Source organism: Gasterosteus aculeatus, chromosome 6 (assembly GCF_964276395.1).
Source record: "Gasterosteus aculeatus chromosome 6, fGasAcu3.hap1.1, whole genome shotgun sequence".
NCBI lineage: Eukaryota > Metazoa > Chordata > Actinopteri > Perciformes > Gasterosteidae > Gasterosteus > Gasterosteus aculeatus.
The window spans coordinates 5,035,462-5,051,225 of NC_135693.1; the positions used below are offsets into that span (position 1 = coordinate 5,035,462).

Sequence of the window (15,764 nt, forward strand, 5' to 3'; positions counted from 1 at the left end):
AAATTATATAACAAAAATACTGTTTGATTTCATGAAAAGCAGCTGCAAAACAACTTCTCTACGTTACTCAAATTCCTAACTTGATTTTAAATGGTAAATTATTCTTTTGACCACACAACTCCAGAAGTGACACTCCTGCATTCAGTCAAATCGAGTAACAAACCATACAGCCACATTCAGGAGGGGGGGGGGGGGGCAATGGGCGACAAATTTAGCTGCTGGCTAATTGAACAAAGTTTCATACAATCGCCAGCGACGCGTCTGAAATATTTATCAGGGATCTGACCAAAAAGATGAAAAATAAATGAAAGTCTTCTTTCATGGGCTTCCAGATTTTCAAAGATTGTTCCATTAAATTTACATGAGAATTTCATTTTATGTGTGCGCAGTCTATGATGGTCCTCCCCGATGTGCGTTTGACCACCGACGAACGAGTCAACATTTTTAAGAATCTCTGTTGCCGAGAGCGACGACTCTGCGACGGACAAACCGGGTTTGTGCAGCGCGGAGCCGAGCGACTTGACGTTTTACAGCGGAGATGCCGGAAAGTTTGGAAGTATAATAGATCGAAACCAGCCACGAACCCCGTGAATTAGGACGAGCACTGATGTTCTAATCACGGAGCTCATGCTTCTTTTCTAATGAAGAGGAGGTGTTGCAGAAACAGGTTTTCCTGTTGAGTCTATTGCTCTCAATCAGTAACCGGAAGAGACGCAACTTTTCACAATATGGGACCCAGGATGCGCCCCGTGTTGCCCAACTTCCGTGGATACCATCAGCACACGCAGCCTCAGGAAGATCTCAGGGATGACATTAGGGACGTGCCAACAAAGCTCTCAACATAAAGACTCCCCTCTGTGGGAGTCGATGAGGTTGCGTAAAGGAAGAAGCACACAATGAACTGGAGATCATTTCGATTTAATAGGAAAACATATAATGTTGGCAGTGTAATTAAAGCAAATCAAACATTTACTAGAAACAGTTCATGCATTCAACATGGTGCCGAACGCACGTACCAACCACAACAGTGAAGTCAAAATCAAACAGTCCGCCGCTTCTAAACGTAGGGAACTCATTTCAATGCAAATTGAGCAAAAGTATTTAATTCCCTTTCTCGTGTCAGGTGTTCCTGCTACCTCATCCACCTTATGTCCTTTGTTTGCAACAAAGAAGGTTTTGAAAAATCTATAGATTCCACCAGAGTTGAAAGTTTGGTAGAAAACACTCCTAAAACAGATGAGGACCGGGTGCCGCGCTTAGCGTCCACATCCAAAAGTCTTATTCCAGTCTTCGTACAGCTCCAGGTCTTTCGGTGAGACGCTGGGTCGTACCGCCTTCAGGGCCTCCTGGAAGTCGCCGTAGAGGATCGGCCTCACCTGATCTGCCGTAATAGTGGCGATGTCGCTGAGCTGGATGCTGCGGATGGGCCCCAGAGCCGCCTCTCGACACAGCTGAGTCATGTCGGCCCCGGAGAAGCCCTCGCTGGCCTCCACCACGCTCTCCAGCTCTCGCTCCCCGAGCCGCTTCTTCTCCGGCGCCATGAGGTTAGTCACTATCTGCCGACGGGCCGCTGCCTCGGGCAGCGGGATGTACAACCTCTTTGCCAGCCGCCGCCGGGCAGCCTCGTCTATCTCTTGGGGCCGGTTGGTGGCGCCCACCACCAGGAGGCGCTCCTCGGCGGCCGTCGACGCCCCATCCAGCTGCACCAAGAACTCGGTCTTTATGCGACGCGTGGAGTCGTGCTCGCCGTCGGTGCGCTGGGACAGCAGCGAGTCGATTTCGTCGATAAAAATGACCGCGGGCTGGTGGCAGCGGGCGATGGCAAACAGGGCTCGCACCATTTTCTCTCCCTCGCCCACCCACTTGGACGTGAGGGACGACGCGCTGATGCTAAAGAAGGTGGCACCGGACTGGCACGCTATGCATTTGCCGATCAGGGTCTTGCCAGTCCCGGGGGGTCCGAACAAAAGGATGCCTTTGGGTGGACCCCGGAGGCCAGTGAAGATGTCGGGTCGCAGCATGGGCCAAACCACAATCTCCTTTATGGTGGACTTGGCAAAGTCCAGACCTGCTATGTCATCCCAGGTGACGGGAGGCCCGTGGTCCATGATCTCGCTCATGATCAGCTCGATTATCTTTGGCTCAAAGTTTTTCAGACGCTCATCCAGGATCTGAGGCTCCTGGTTGGAGCCACAGCTCCGCCCTCCTTCCTCCTCCTCGTCCTCCTGTCTCGGAATGGGTGACACGAACTTCGAGAATGTCCCCCGGGGCCTGTTGGCACCCAGAGATTTCTTCAACGTTGCCGCCATCCCGGCGGTCTGACCCCTCTGGGGCTGATTGGAATGTTTTTTCTGTTGATCGACGATGAACTGCGCGCGGGCCGTTTTGAAGTTGCATCCAGCTCGCGGGTCCGAGCCTGCTTGACCTGCGGTTTGGCCCCTGCCACCATCCCCTCCATCTGGGTTGTAAAAATTCTTCCGCTTCGATGGGTTGGAGGTGGGGAAGAAGGAGGACTGAGACTTTTGTCCCCCGCCTGAAGGGCCGGGATTTCCCTGTGGAGGAACCAATGAAGAATGACTCAACGCGGGCGGCGGTCGGGCCGCAGGCCGGGAGAAGGAGTTCGGAATACCCGACAACCCCTCAGAGCCCATTGGCCTCTCTACAGTCATATCAGCTGCAGGATTACAGTTGTTGACCTCCGCTTGAGGCTGTGGTGGACGTATGGGTTTGAACAACGCAGCCGGTGACCCGCCCGGCCCTCCCACCGATAGGTCAACATCTTCTGGTGCCACCAGAGAGCCTCCCCCCGCTTTCCCCGACTGAAGCATCCGCTGCACGCAGGGCAGCTCCAGCACATTCTCCACGGTCAGAGACGACTCCCATTTGTCACTGTAGTTCCTCTGACTGCGGGCCAGATGCAGCGCGCTGTCTGCATAGTTGTTAAGCCCCGCGCGGGGGTCATCCGAGTCCAGCACCGAGGCGTAGCGCTCCGAGTAGGTCCCGAGCAGGCTGGCGGCGGCGGCCTGAGAGAGCTGGGAGCTTGCCCATGCATACTGAATGGAGAGGATGTGGGCCCGGTAGGCATCGGCCGTCTGTTCAGGTGTACAGTTGCCAGATGAAATGTCAAAGGACCTCCTCTGCCATTCGTCCAGGTGTGCTCCACTCATGCCTGGCCTGCTCCGGCCTGATGGAGGAGAGGGGACAAAAGTTATTAAAAATACATGAACTCAGTAAAAGCCAAGGTACTCATCGTCACTGACCCATACACACTAAAAAGTTACATCTCATTAAATGATATACTGTCATGGGGAAACATTGATTTAGTACTGCACAGGCATTACATTAATTGACTCGCAAAAGCAGATTAAAAGATCGAAAGATTGAATGATGATGTCCTTGCAGCTCCACTCCTCACCTATTTTATAAACATATTTCAATTGTTTTTAACCTCTAAACCTAAAATGTTGGTTTTCTTAAGTCTCGGCCGAGCAACAGTAAATGATTTTACGGGATAAATCGTCCCCCTCTGTGCAGATAACGTTAAGCTCATGTTAAATATCTCATTTGATGTAACGTAAGTTAGTCCTCAAACTCGAGGGAAGTTCACTGGCAAATCCTCTGCAGTGACGTTTCACTTTTGGTCAACATTCTGTCAGAGACACCTGGCGGTCTCCATGGCGGGCAGCACTACGTTCACTTCTTGCAGACAGGACCGACTACGAACTACGCTGCGAGGTCATTTGAAACACGCAACAACACACAACGACGAGGACGACTGACACTTACTTTTGGAGATTTCCTCTAAATAAATAAATAGGTGCAAGACTCAACATTTGACGGGATTTATGATGATACAAATTTCTGTAAAGTCAGTTGTTCCCGCCACCTGTTTTTTTCTTCAGCTGCACAACTTCCGGTCACGTCCAAATTCTGCCGAGAAAACCTAAAAAATGTCTTTCAGAATGACTTTCACCTAATGTAGGAACCGCCTGCCAAAACTAAACCAATTTCATCCGCAATGGGTTCCTAAAAACATGATATATAAAACTAACGGAAAAATAATAAAGCGCTAAGTTGAGGCAAATTACTTTTTTGAAAGTGTTGGAACGGGACTCATAGCTAGTCACAACTGGGAGTGCTGCATTTATCCCCCAGGTCCGCCCAGGGAGCGTCCACGTGATGTGTTATTATGCCGCTCTCTCAGTTTCAAGCGCAACGCTTCTTGATTAGTGAAGACATATTATTGAAAACCAGGCAGTTTTACACAGAGTGGGAACCTTTCTTTTGAGTATTAACACTCTATTCTCTGAACTGTGGTATTAACGAAAGACTATTTCAACACAGGGGTCCACCCTGGTCACACGTAACGAGGTCTACGACGCCATCTTCTGGCCAAAGCCACAACCACACCACGCCAAATAAACGGTTAGAGTGGCGCTTTTACCGTGTAGCATGCTGGGAAATGTAGTACCAGCTTTGTTAAAATTAGTTTGAGTATCTAATTTCGACGAAAATACTTGGTAAATGAATAATAACTTTGAGCAGATTATATTAAAATTTGTTTTTATTTACTTATCATGTGTATCGGGAATATGTACATATGTACTATTCTTGTTGTTAGTGTGTGGGTAAACTACACTAACCACAAACGTCGGGTTTTTTGTTTATGCTGTCGACAGCGGATGACAGCGACTGCTGCGCTGCTGAGTATCAAAGAACACGCCGCCACTGGGAAGAAGCGTTTTGGGATGCTGTGTAGCTAACTAGCCAGCTATTTAATATTTTGTGCCACGCTCTGTCTTTGGGGAGAGGTACCGGAACCGTACTCCTGAATAGCTATTCGTAGGGGTCGCGGTCCGTTAGCCAAAGCTAAACCGCTGACGGGATCTGCGTGGATGCAGAAGGGACCGGCCCCTGGAGCCGGGTGCTGCAGGCAGTCACACCCTTGTCCGGGGCGAGGAGCCGCTGCGTGTCGCTCTCCTCCATGTGTTGCATGGTTTTACGAAGCCACCTGCTAAGCTCAGACCCCTGAATTAGAGCTTCGGAACAGTACTGGGAGTTTAGCGGTTAACTGGGCGGGCGCGGAGTGGATATGACCGACTCATCGTCATGGCCCGGGCCGAGCAGATAACCCTGAACCGTCTGTCTGCTGCAGTCCCACCCGGACAGTCCCACCGCCAGCTGAGCTAGACAGCGAAGTTATTTATACGATCAACCCTCCCTGTTACACCCCCCCCCCTAGTCTGTGCGGCATCATGAATACCCCGATTTACACGTTTGTCACCCGTGACGACAACAGCACGGTTTACGCAGAAGTTTCCAAAATCCTCCTGTCGACTGGACACTGGAAGAGGCTGAAACGGGACAATCCCAGATTCAACCTAATGCTCGGTGAACGGAACAGACTGCCCTTTGGACGGCTTGGTAAATCGGTTTTCCCCCTTCTCATTTCATATATATATATATATATACATATATATTATATTATAGCTATATATAGCTGCTGTGACCGGGCAGGGCTGCTTCCTGTGGGAAGTTAGTCCCTCTCTCTGGATGTGCAGATGAGGCCCCGTGTTTCTTTAATCCTTGTTCTTATGACCATTTGCGTCTCCACAGGTCATGAACCTGGCCTGGTGCAGCTGGTGAATTACTACAGAGGAGCAGACAAGCTCTGCAGAAAGGCGCCCCTGGTTAAGTGCGTGTTTCTCTTTTCAAGTGACAGATCTGTATCTTTTGCTGTCGTTCGTGTTACTATCGCATTTGTTAGCTGACTGTTTCCCTTCTCTGCCATCAGGCTTATAAAAACCAGCCCGGAGCTCTCCGACTCCTGCAACTGGTTTCCAGAATCCTACATCATCTACCCCACTGACCTCAAAACCCCCGTTGCCCCGGCTACGAATGGCATTAGCCATCTGAAGAGCAATCCCAAGACGGACGAGCGGGAAGTTTTCTTGGCCTCCTACTATTCCAAAAAAGAAAGCGGGGAGGGCACAGTGTGGATAGCCAAGTCCTCTGCCGGAGCTAAAGGTGACATTTGTAATCCACGTATTACTGCATTAAATCAAAGACAGGGGTAAGCCTCAGTCCGACATTAGTCTTCTTAAGCTATATTTACTTCAACCAAATTGATAAGAGACTCCTGAGCTGCGTTCAGTGTTTTGCTGCTAAATCCCTTTTTGTGTGACCTGCTGTTTTTTCGTTGTTGACTACTGTCTGGCACGCGGCACCAGTGGCAGCTCTGGTTGTTTTGTCTTGCAACAGGTGCTGGTATTTTGATATCCCACGATGCTAATCAGCTGCTGGAGTACATTGACAATCAGGGGCAGGTCCATGTCATTCAGAAGTACCTGGAGAAGCCGCTGCTTCTGCAGCCGGGGAATCGCAAGTTTGACATCAGGCAAGTCTTTGGCGTGTTACCCACAGAGTCCGCGCTGGTCCGTCTGGACTCAGGAAGCGGGGCTGTTGTTATGCTTATTATCATATTGCTAGGAGCTGGGTGCTGGTGGACCATCATTACAACATCTATTTGTACCGGGAGGGCGTGCTGCGGACGTCCTCGGAGCCCTACAACAGCTCCGACCTCCAGGACATGACCAGCCACCTGACAAACCACTGCATCCAGAAGGAGCACTCCCACAACTACGGGCGGTACGAGGAGGGCAACGAGATGTTCTTTGATGAGTTCAGGCTGTACCTGCTGAACACTCACAATGTCACCCTGGAGACGGCCATCTTACCACAGATCAAGCAGATCATAAAGTAGGTCCACTTTGCTTTTGCCGCTGTTATCGTTGGATGTCATGTGATAGAAAGCATTGCTAAGCTATCACATTGGCACATAAAGAACGTCGTGTTTTTACTTAGTTCATGTATCAGTGCCGTACTGTATCCAAACACAAAAACTACCATAGTAACACTGAACAATTAGGACTGAGTTGTCGGATCTATTTAGTTCTGGAGGACAGTTGTGTCATTTCTATGAAAGTCTTGCACAGTAGTCGTTTGGTCAAACTTTCATGGCGTCTATTACTCGGGTTCATGGCTGAATACAGATCAAATCATTTCTGTGTTTTAGAGCTAGTTCTCAAATGTTAGATTACAAAGCTGCTCATCTAACAATATGAGTGAGATAAACACCCCGGCGGGCTAAACGTCATGCTAGCTGTACCAGTCTGCATCGTTGTAGAACCTTTTACTTGATTCCCGCAAAATGAGGGAGAATAAAGTTTGCATTCGTGTCCTTTAAAACACTTCAGCTCATACAGCTCCACACGTTTACAACAAATAGCTAGTTACACAGCTGTAATGCTAGTACACATGTAGTATTCAAGCTTATTAATTGTGATCACATATTTGTGTGCTGCTGTGAAAACACCTCGGCAGGGAGCACTTTTACGTGCATTTATTTTCCACTTCCACAGCAGCAGATTTCTGTAAACTTTGCCAATGAATTGCATCGAGGGTTTGCGTTGTCGGGGCGTTTGGCAAACAGCCGTGTGATTGGAAACGATGTCGCCGTCTGGTCTCACAGGAGCTGTCTGACATGCATCGAGCCGTCCATCAGCACCAAGCACCTGTCCTACCAGAGCTTCCAGCTCTTCGGATTTGACTTCATGGTGGACGAGAGCTTCAAAGTGTGGCTCATCGAGATCAATGGAGCTCCGGCCTGCGCACAGTCAGTACAACTCAGCACATCGTTTGTGCTCAAACGGGGTCTTTCCTCGCGTCCCTTTACATTTGATTGACAATCTATTGATAGACAATCTATTTTCCCCCATTATGCAAAAATATCTTTGGTGAAACATTTGAATATTTGTGTGCTGGTTGTTTTTCTCAGTCAGAAATGAGAAAGCTTTGAAAGCATCGTAACCGTTGCAAAGATATACATCATAATCATGCTGCTAGATGAGCTCTTGAGATTAAAATGCAAACATGTTGTGGCAATGACTTCCCTCTGCTAAATATTAAATGAAACACCGAACCCCTCCAGGAAACTGTATCCGGAGCTATGCCAAGGCATCGTGGACGTGGCCGTTTCCAGTGTCTTCGCCCTGAGCAGCAGCGCGGACGCCTCGTCCGCATCCTCGTCTCCTTATTCTTCCTCCCCGTCCTCCACCTTCACCACCAACACCTCATGCTCCTCCCCCAAACTGAGAGGGCCTCTCCACGTGGGCCCTTTCACTCGACTGTAAGTACATGCAAACGGCCCCCGTCCCCCGCTCGGCCTTCTCCGTACAGCTTCTTCATGCCCCGTCCCTTACTACCGGACTCCACCTGAGAAGCAGCACACGCCTGATCGACCTGCTCTCCTGACATGAATGTTACAAATCTGAAGAACCCAACAGGTGGATGACTGTGGAGCTCAGAAGGGCGCAGAGGCGCTGCGATGGAGACTGTAGTGCCTTACGTGTCCCGCTCCCTTAAAAAGACGGCCAGTCTACTTGCTCTGTAAGCCTTCGCACTGTTGTCTGGCAAAGGGAAGAAAACGATAATGACCCGTCCAGAAGAATTAACATGAAGCTAAATTCATGACGTTGTGTAAACTTGTGTAATTCTAAATGCAGAAAACAAAACGTATTGGGGCTACATGAACCTAATAGTTTCCTTCATTGAACAATAGTTTTACCTTAAATAGACTAAGACACTAAACCAACTGTCCGACGAGTTGAGCAACAAAGCCGTCAAGGTTTGACTTGACGATCGCCGTTTCCCCTCAAACTACAATTGGAAACGACCCTTTTTTTTTTACATTCATGGCAGTTGGCTGATAGAACTGAACAGTGAAAACCTCCTTCACCTGAAGTGTATCTGACCGCTGAGAGGAACGACAACTGCCATTCAGCATCGGCCTGCATTGTTCTGTTCTCCACTTAGAAAACACAGTTCAGCTGACAATATTTTTTTAGGTAGTTTTATAAGTCAATTGCAGAGCGCATGTTTGTGTGAAAGCATGTCGTAGAATGCGTCCTCATTCACAAGCTGCACCTTTGGTAAAAAGCGCTGCCCTGATGTCTGATCTAGATCTGGTGTGTTAGACTGTCTTTGTGGAGTGTTTTTGAAGTAGAGTAGATTGTACAAAGTGTTACGGAGATAAAAAGCCGGCGGGGAAAACATACGGCGCCACTTCTTGCTTCTGACACGTGTCTTCTTAAACGTACGGCGTCCAACGTGATATTACCAAAGAGAGGTGAACATAGGACGGAGGTCACAGACAGTTCCTCATCCATCACTGCCTCGATCCGGTTACGGTTTCTACACTATTTTTTACATTTTAGTATTAGTATTATTCTATTATTATTCCTTCACCTGTCTTATGATGTATGTCGTAGTAACTGGAGGAGACATAAAAGGTGCAACTGTCCAAGATCACTTCAGACATTAAACTAAATTAGCGTGTGTGACAGCTTCACTTTGGGGAAGTTGATTCCACTGTTTGACTGCAGACGTTTATTTTTGATAGAAAAGCTCATTGTAAGCATTTTAGTTGGCGTGTCCGTCACATTGGTAGAATGCCTGCTGCTCCTTTCTTCCATCCTCAATTAAAATGGGCGGGGCTTCACATGTCGCTCAGGACATCTGTTAAGGGACGCCATCCGAGCATTGGTTTTACATGTGTTGTTTACAAGACGACTCTTGGGGAAGGAAGGAGATGTAGGAAGGAGCCTGTCAGCAGACGTGGATGTTACGGGATTAATCACATAGGATGAATCCATTGATGGGATGGATTGCAGAGCCCTGATGTAGCTGAAATACTTGTGTAAATGTATCAATGCTGCCAGAACATTGGTATTTATGTGAGGATCGTGTTGGCAAAAGGCTCACGGTTGTTTTGTTTTTTTATTATCAGAAGCAAATGTTTCTTTTGGGATTTGTGAGGAAAATGTCTCTCCAGCAAAGGGAAGGATGCCTTTGGCAATTTCATTTTGATAACAAGACGCAAAGGACCTCAAGGATTCAAATTCAGCTTGATTTGTTCCTATTTAAAATATTATTCCTCATTCATTATATGGGTTCTTAAATTTGATGATGTCATTTGCTCAGTTTGTAATGTTTTTCTGCTAGATTTCCTCATCTTTACCAAAGATTAGATCCCTGCTGTATTGTCAGTGTCAAACTATATGTTTTGTAATGGCTGTAATCTGGATTTCATCACATCGATAGGCCAACGTTGAGGTTCATGTTCAGAGGGATGTCTGTGCTGGTTGTCTTGCATGATCATTTCTCTTCATCAAATACAATACTGCTAGTATACAATTCAAATACTAGTGTCAAGCCATGTTACGTTTGTATTTCTGCTTAATGTGGTGTGTTTTCTTTTATTCCAATTAAAATACTTCTCAATATGAAGCAACAGGAAACGAGACGTGTCTTTTGGACCACGAAGGCAACTTGTATATCAGAAACACTGAGTGACCAGAAAAAGGCTGATGTGATGTGAAATGTATAATAATAACCACCATGTAAAGACGTCCACCTGTTGTTTCCTGTGTGTTGAGTTAATGGTGTATTGAAGGATGAATTTCCGTGTTTATTGTTTTTTTCCAACCATAACAAATTCCGTATTTTCCAATCAAAATGAAAATGTGATGACAGTTGTGCTGGAGGTGGACTCCTCCTGAGGACGGCTGCTCTGGTCCAGATGTTTTTACCTCAGTGATCGATACTTTGAATGAAATAGGGGCCTCATCAATGATTAATATCCAGACTGTACCTCTTTCGTTATGGAGACACGTCGATTCTGCTGCCGTGTGATAAAAGAAAAGGATACAAAACAAAAACTAACAGTGTTAGTAAAACAAGTTAACGCGGGGATGAGATTCATCATTTATTAGTTAAAACGTTACTTTTTACAGAAAGTACAGGAAGAACATTGATGAAGGTTTTCTGTGGAAGAAAACTTAAATTCACATTCACATCTGCACTTTTTTTCATTTTGAAAGTAGAGGCTCGTGATTTCTTTTTTTTTTTATTTCCCTGGCAGACCTTTTGTGTGCTCAAAGTATCTGTAGTAGAAGCAGCACAGGTGTTCAACAATTCTATATTATCATTATATTGTAACAAGTGGGAGTCGTTTGAAGCAGTAATCCTGTGTTCACTGGAGGTTGATAGATGAGCTAAATACAGATGTTATGACAGACATCATCCTTAAACTGAATATCTTCGAGAAACTGACTAAAGACAAAATGCGTTGTCTTTTATTTCATTAATGACATGACCGGTGCCTCCACCTAGTGGTTGGGGGTTATATATTACACATTACAGTAACTTCTTCTGTGGTGTTTAACTGCAAGTTACATCCTTGTCGCATTACTGCCATCTTCCGGTTATTAAACTTCCCCATCAAACCTGTTGCTCACAAAAATGATTCCTAGCCCTCCACCCTGGTATATTGTTTAGCTCATGTCCATTTCTCCCCAGAGTGTGTAACGTGGTGTGTAGTCTCTGGTGCCTGGCAGCAGTTGTTAAGCTAAATACTGTTGGTCAACGTGCCAACATTATATTAAACTGAACTTGGCACCCATGTGGCGTTTACGGCTTTTTGATTTTTCTTTTTGCAGCACCAAGAACAGCAAACGCGCTGAGTTCACCTCCACGGCAACATGACGTCACGCCCAGTGGATGGGAGGTGTTAGAAAAATGAATGCCCGACATCGGTGTAAAATCATCAAAAACAAGACATTTAATGTTTGCAAAACAGGAGACAGACTTGGGGCATCGGTGTCAACCCTATTCAAAGATCTTCTTTCCGGAGTCACCATTTATACTTTACATACGGTTGTGCACGTACAGTCTGGTCTGATTGTTCCAAACCTCCTGTTATTGTCTGGAGACGTACATCTGACCATCATGAGACACAGTGCGTCCTCCTTGACACTGACGTGTCATCAAGATCGAACAATACAGACGTGACCTTTTAATCATAACGTGACATTTGCAGTTTTTCCAACAGGAGGTTTCTGCTGGGGACACGTTTCCATGGTAATCCCTCGTGTAGACTATCGGCGTGATGAGAGATTTATTTATTCATCGTGTGGTAGGATTTGGTTAGTCAACAAGTTTCTTCAACAACTTTGCAATGAGTGAATTCCTGTTTGCCACCATGTAGCGTACAGCATCAACATTTGTCTGTTTGGTCAACGTCCACATGCATATCGGCATTGAGCCAAGTCCGCTGTCAATTTATCCAGCCGAAACTGAAAAATACTCACCCTCTCAAATTAAATCAGAAGAGGTCACCATCAGAACCCCCTGAGGAAGCAATGTCAACTTCATCAAAAAAAAAATAAACTACTGGAGGTTTACTTCTGGGTGACTCTGTTTTCAGCTGAAAGTTTGTATCCGTTGTGAAGTGTCATGTGTGTCTTCAGACGTCCACTTGTAGTGAAACATTTACCGCAGTCTGAGCAGCGGAACGGTTTCTCCCCTGTATGACATCTAGTGTGGATCTTTAAATTTCCAACTTGAGTGAAACATTTGCCACAGTCTGAGCAGCGGAACGGTTTCTCCCCCGTGTGACATCTAATGTGGCTATTTAAATTTCCACTTGTGGTGAAACATTTACCACAGTATGAACAGCTGAATGGTTTCTCACCCGTATGACATCTTATGTGGCTATTTAAATTTCCAACTTGAGTGAAACATTTACCACAGTGCGGGCAGCTGAAAGGTTTCTCACCTGTGTGACATCTAATGTGGATCTTTAAATGCCCAATTTGAGTGAAACATTTACCACACTCTGAGCAGCTATAAGATCCATCAGCTTCGGTTTCGGTTTGATCAAGCTGCGAGGACTGAGCTTCCTCTTCATCATCTTGACTCTCCACAGGAATGAATGAGACCTTGATGCCAGCCTCCTCCAGGCCTTGAAGCTGCTCTCCCTCCTGACCGCTCCAGGGTTCCTCTTTAATGTGGGTGGGCTCTAGGTACTCCTGTTCCTCTTTAATGTGGGTGGGCTCTATGTACCCCTGTTCCTCTTTAACGTGGGTGGGCTCTAGGTACTCCTGTTCCTCTTTAATGTGGGGGGACTCTTGGTCCTCCTGGTCCAGATTGGAGCTCCACTCTCGCTTCTCTTGTTTAAACACCGACCGCTGCTGGACGTCTGTTGAGAATAATGAAATACAAAGAAACCCTGTAATACCTTGTTAACAACTGTATCACTTTCTACGTGTGTTTTGCTTAACTGTGAGATAAAAGGTTATTTTGGGAGAGCTGTTCTTGTTAAATTGTTCATGTAAAAACATTTTAAAAAGCCAAATGCATTAAAAAGTAAAGATAAAAGCCTAAAACGCTCTGTGAAAATATCAAATTTGTATATGAACAGTCTAAATAAAGACTGAACAGTTCATCAAAATGGGATTTATTCTAGACAATATATATAATACATAAAGATTTTTTTAAAGTTTGAAAAAATAGCAGTTTAAAAGGACTTTGGTTCAGTAGACGTGTCCTGGCCTACTCATAATAATTTAGAAAAGAACACATTTGTTTAACGTTAACATAATTTCAGTCTAAATATGAAATTATGTTATTTTTTATAACAGTTTTCAGCCACAGCTCATTGTTTTATTTATAAGAAATACTTTGGGGAAAATGTAGTTTTGCCATTGCACACTGACGTCACTAACATGCGTCTGCGTCTCGCGTCGCATCATAACCATAGATGTGTATCTAAAAGTCTTTATATACACACACATCTATGATCATAACCACGTCGCTTAGTGAAAGTGTAGTCGGATTCTCTAAACCCTGCAGTCGTTTTCCTAATTCATGAATTCTCCCAACCATTTTCCCTTGAAGGGGCGAGGTGGTCAGCACTGTTGCCTCACAGCAAGAAGGTCCTGGGTTTGATTCCACCCAGTGGCCTTTCTGTGTGGAGTCTGCATGTTCTCCCCGTGTCTGCGTGGGTTCTCTCCGGGTTCTCCGGCTTCCTCCCACAGTCCAAAGACATGCTCTGGGGATCAGGTTAATTGGGGACTTTAAATTGCCCGTAGATGTGTGAATGTGAGTGTGAATGGTTGTGTGTCTCTGTGTAGCCCTGCGATTGGCTGGCGACCAGTCCAGGATGTACCCTGTCTATCGCCCGAAGTTGGCTGGGATGGACTCCAGCCCCCCCGCGACCCTGTGTGCAGGATAAGGGGTATGACGATGGATAGATGGATTTTCCCTTGACCGCATGACGTTTTCCATAGAGGTTAAGGTCAGGAGGTCATTTTTTTGACAATTCGAATTCAGGCTGGAATAATAATAAAAAGGTCATATAGTAACCGAGGGTACACTGCTTCCTGTAATTAAGATAGTGGGTATTTCATGAACCAACCTGTTCTGTGTAAGCGAAGCTTAGGGTTGAGAGTTGCGTTCACTTGTTTCTTCAGTCGCTCGTTCTCCTCCTTTAACCGAGAAGCTTCCTCCTCGTACTCGGCTATCGTTCTTTCAAACAGCACAAATATTTCATCTTCGATACTTGTTAGTCGCTGGTTGACTAAAGATCTCAAAATTCGGAGTTTAGACATTATCACTCGACAGAAACGTTTACTGCCCTTAAAACTCGCTAACGCTGTGTTGCTAGCTTCGGCCTACCAGACACGCTAAGCTGAATCGCCGCCGGAAGACGAGTGAGAGGAAAACATCCAGGAAAGACAAAGTTGACCACCTAAAAATACCTCCGACAAGTTTATCCAGAGCTACATAAAGTCTGGATGAACTGGATGGGTCAGTACTGATGAAGCTAACTGATGCTTTATCAACACAACAACGAGACTCAGCTGTTTATATGGACGCCATTTTTCCATCGGGGAAACATCCGTTTCCGCTAAAACCTCGTTGGTAACTTTCAAAATAAAACAATTTAAACAAATACAATGAATGCGTCTTCATTCCGATCTTAGATTACTTTCCATATTTCCCATTTGTAAAAGTTGTGGCTAGTGCATGGAAAAGGACTCAAACGATTGTTATCTAATATTTGTGTTTTTTTTAGAAGACCTCAAATACCGTTTAATCATTTTCAGCACCACTGCTCCATCTGCAATGCAAAACTGAAACAGTGATGTATTACATATTGTTTGGATACACTAACGAATACACTAATCAACGGTTTGTCATGTCGGTATGTACTTCGTTCCTGATCCATATGTACAGTAAAGGGCTACACACATAACCAAGGTAAACATCTGTAGGGGAGACTTGCATGTTTTGTTTTAGTCACAACAGTTGAAGCAATATTACTTTAGAATGCCAAAGAGTCTGTGACCTCACAGCAGAGAAGCCTGGTTGTATAGCTTGTATAACATTTAAATTAGAGGAAAAACGTTTTCTATATTCCAACATATATGCATTTTGTAATCATCTCCATGCAGTGTTTTGGTTATGGATAGCGCTAGATATATTTATGTAGGTAATACTTTACAGTTCGACAGAGAAGGAGCGCTAGCAGAAGGCGCGCAGACATTTAAGACATAACACTCCAAGCATGCAAGGTTGGAGAGATGTGGAGAAGGTCTGAGTCTCAGCTGTACTAAGGATTGTGAAGCCCACCGAGGACACAGTAGCAGTGGGACACAGGTCTCGTGTGTGTGTGTGTGTGTGTGTGTGTGTGTAGGCCCTAGGGGATAAAACGGGTGTGGGGAGGACATCAACGTACTTGAAAGAGGGGAAGAGGACAACGAGTAGAAAAGTAGGAGAAACAGATGGAGGGTTTCATTCAATTGAAGGCTCAAAGAAATGTATAAACCTATCGCCTCGTCATCGGTATAGAAAGAGTTGCT

General features: G+C 45.7%; 3 protein-coding genes across 3 annotated transcripts; 1 reads left to right on the forward strand and 2 right to left on the reverse strand.

Moving 5' to 3' along the window:
* Positions 1-902: 902 nt before the first annotated feature.
* Positions 903-4,223, reverse strand: fignl1 (fidgetin-like 1). Its single transcript, XM_040179454.2, has 2 exons — positions 3,787-4,223; positions 903-3,184 (listed from the first exon to the last, which is right to left on the reverse strand). Exon 2 carries the CDS (start codon positions 3,165-3,167, stop codon positions 1,257-1,259), a length of 1,911 nt encoding a protein of 636 aa, XP_040035388.2. The 5' UTR covers positions 3,168-3,184; positions 3,787-4,223; the 3' UTR covers positions 903-1,256.
* A 180-nt stretch (positions 4,224-4,403) lies between these two features.
* On the forward strand, positions 4,404-10,473 carry ttl (tubulin tyrosine ligase). Its single transcript, XM_040178091.2, has 7 exons — positions 4,404-5,424; positions 5,617-5,695; positions 5,795-6,027; positions 6,262-6,397; positions 6,490-6,759; positions 7,532-7,675; positions 7,991-10,473. Exons 1-7 carry the CDS (start codon positions 5,256-5,258, stop codon positions 8,190-8,192), a joined length of 1,233 nt encoding a protein of 410 aa, XP_040034025.1. The 5' UTR covers positions 4,404-5,255; the 3' UTR covers positions 8,193-10,473.
* A 1,184-nt stretch (positions 10,474-11,657) lies between these two features.
* Positions 11,658-14,809, reverse strand: LOC120820397 (uncharacterized). Its single transcript, XM_040178098.2, has 2 exons — positions 14,318-14,809; positions 11,658-13,099 (listed from the first exon to the last, which is right to left on the reverse strand). The coding sequence occupies exons 1-2, from the start codon at positions 14,508-14,510 to the stop codon at positions 12,300-12,302; spliced, it is 993 nt and encodes a 330-aa protein (XP_040034032.2). The 5' UTR covers positions 14,511-14,809; the 3' UTR covers positions 11,658-12,299.
* Between the last annotated feature and the right edge of the window lie 955 nt (positions 14,810-15,764).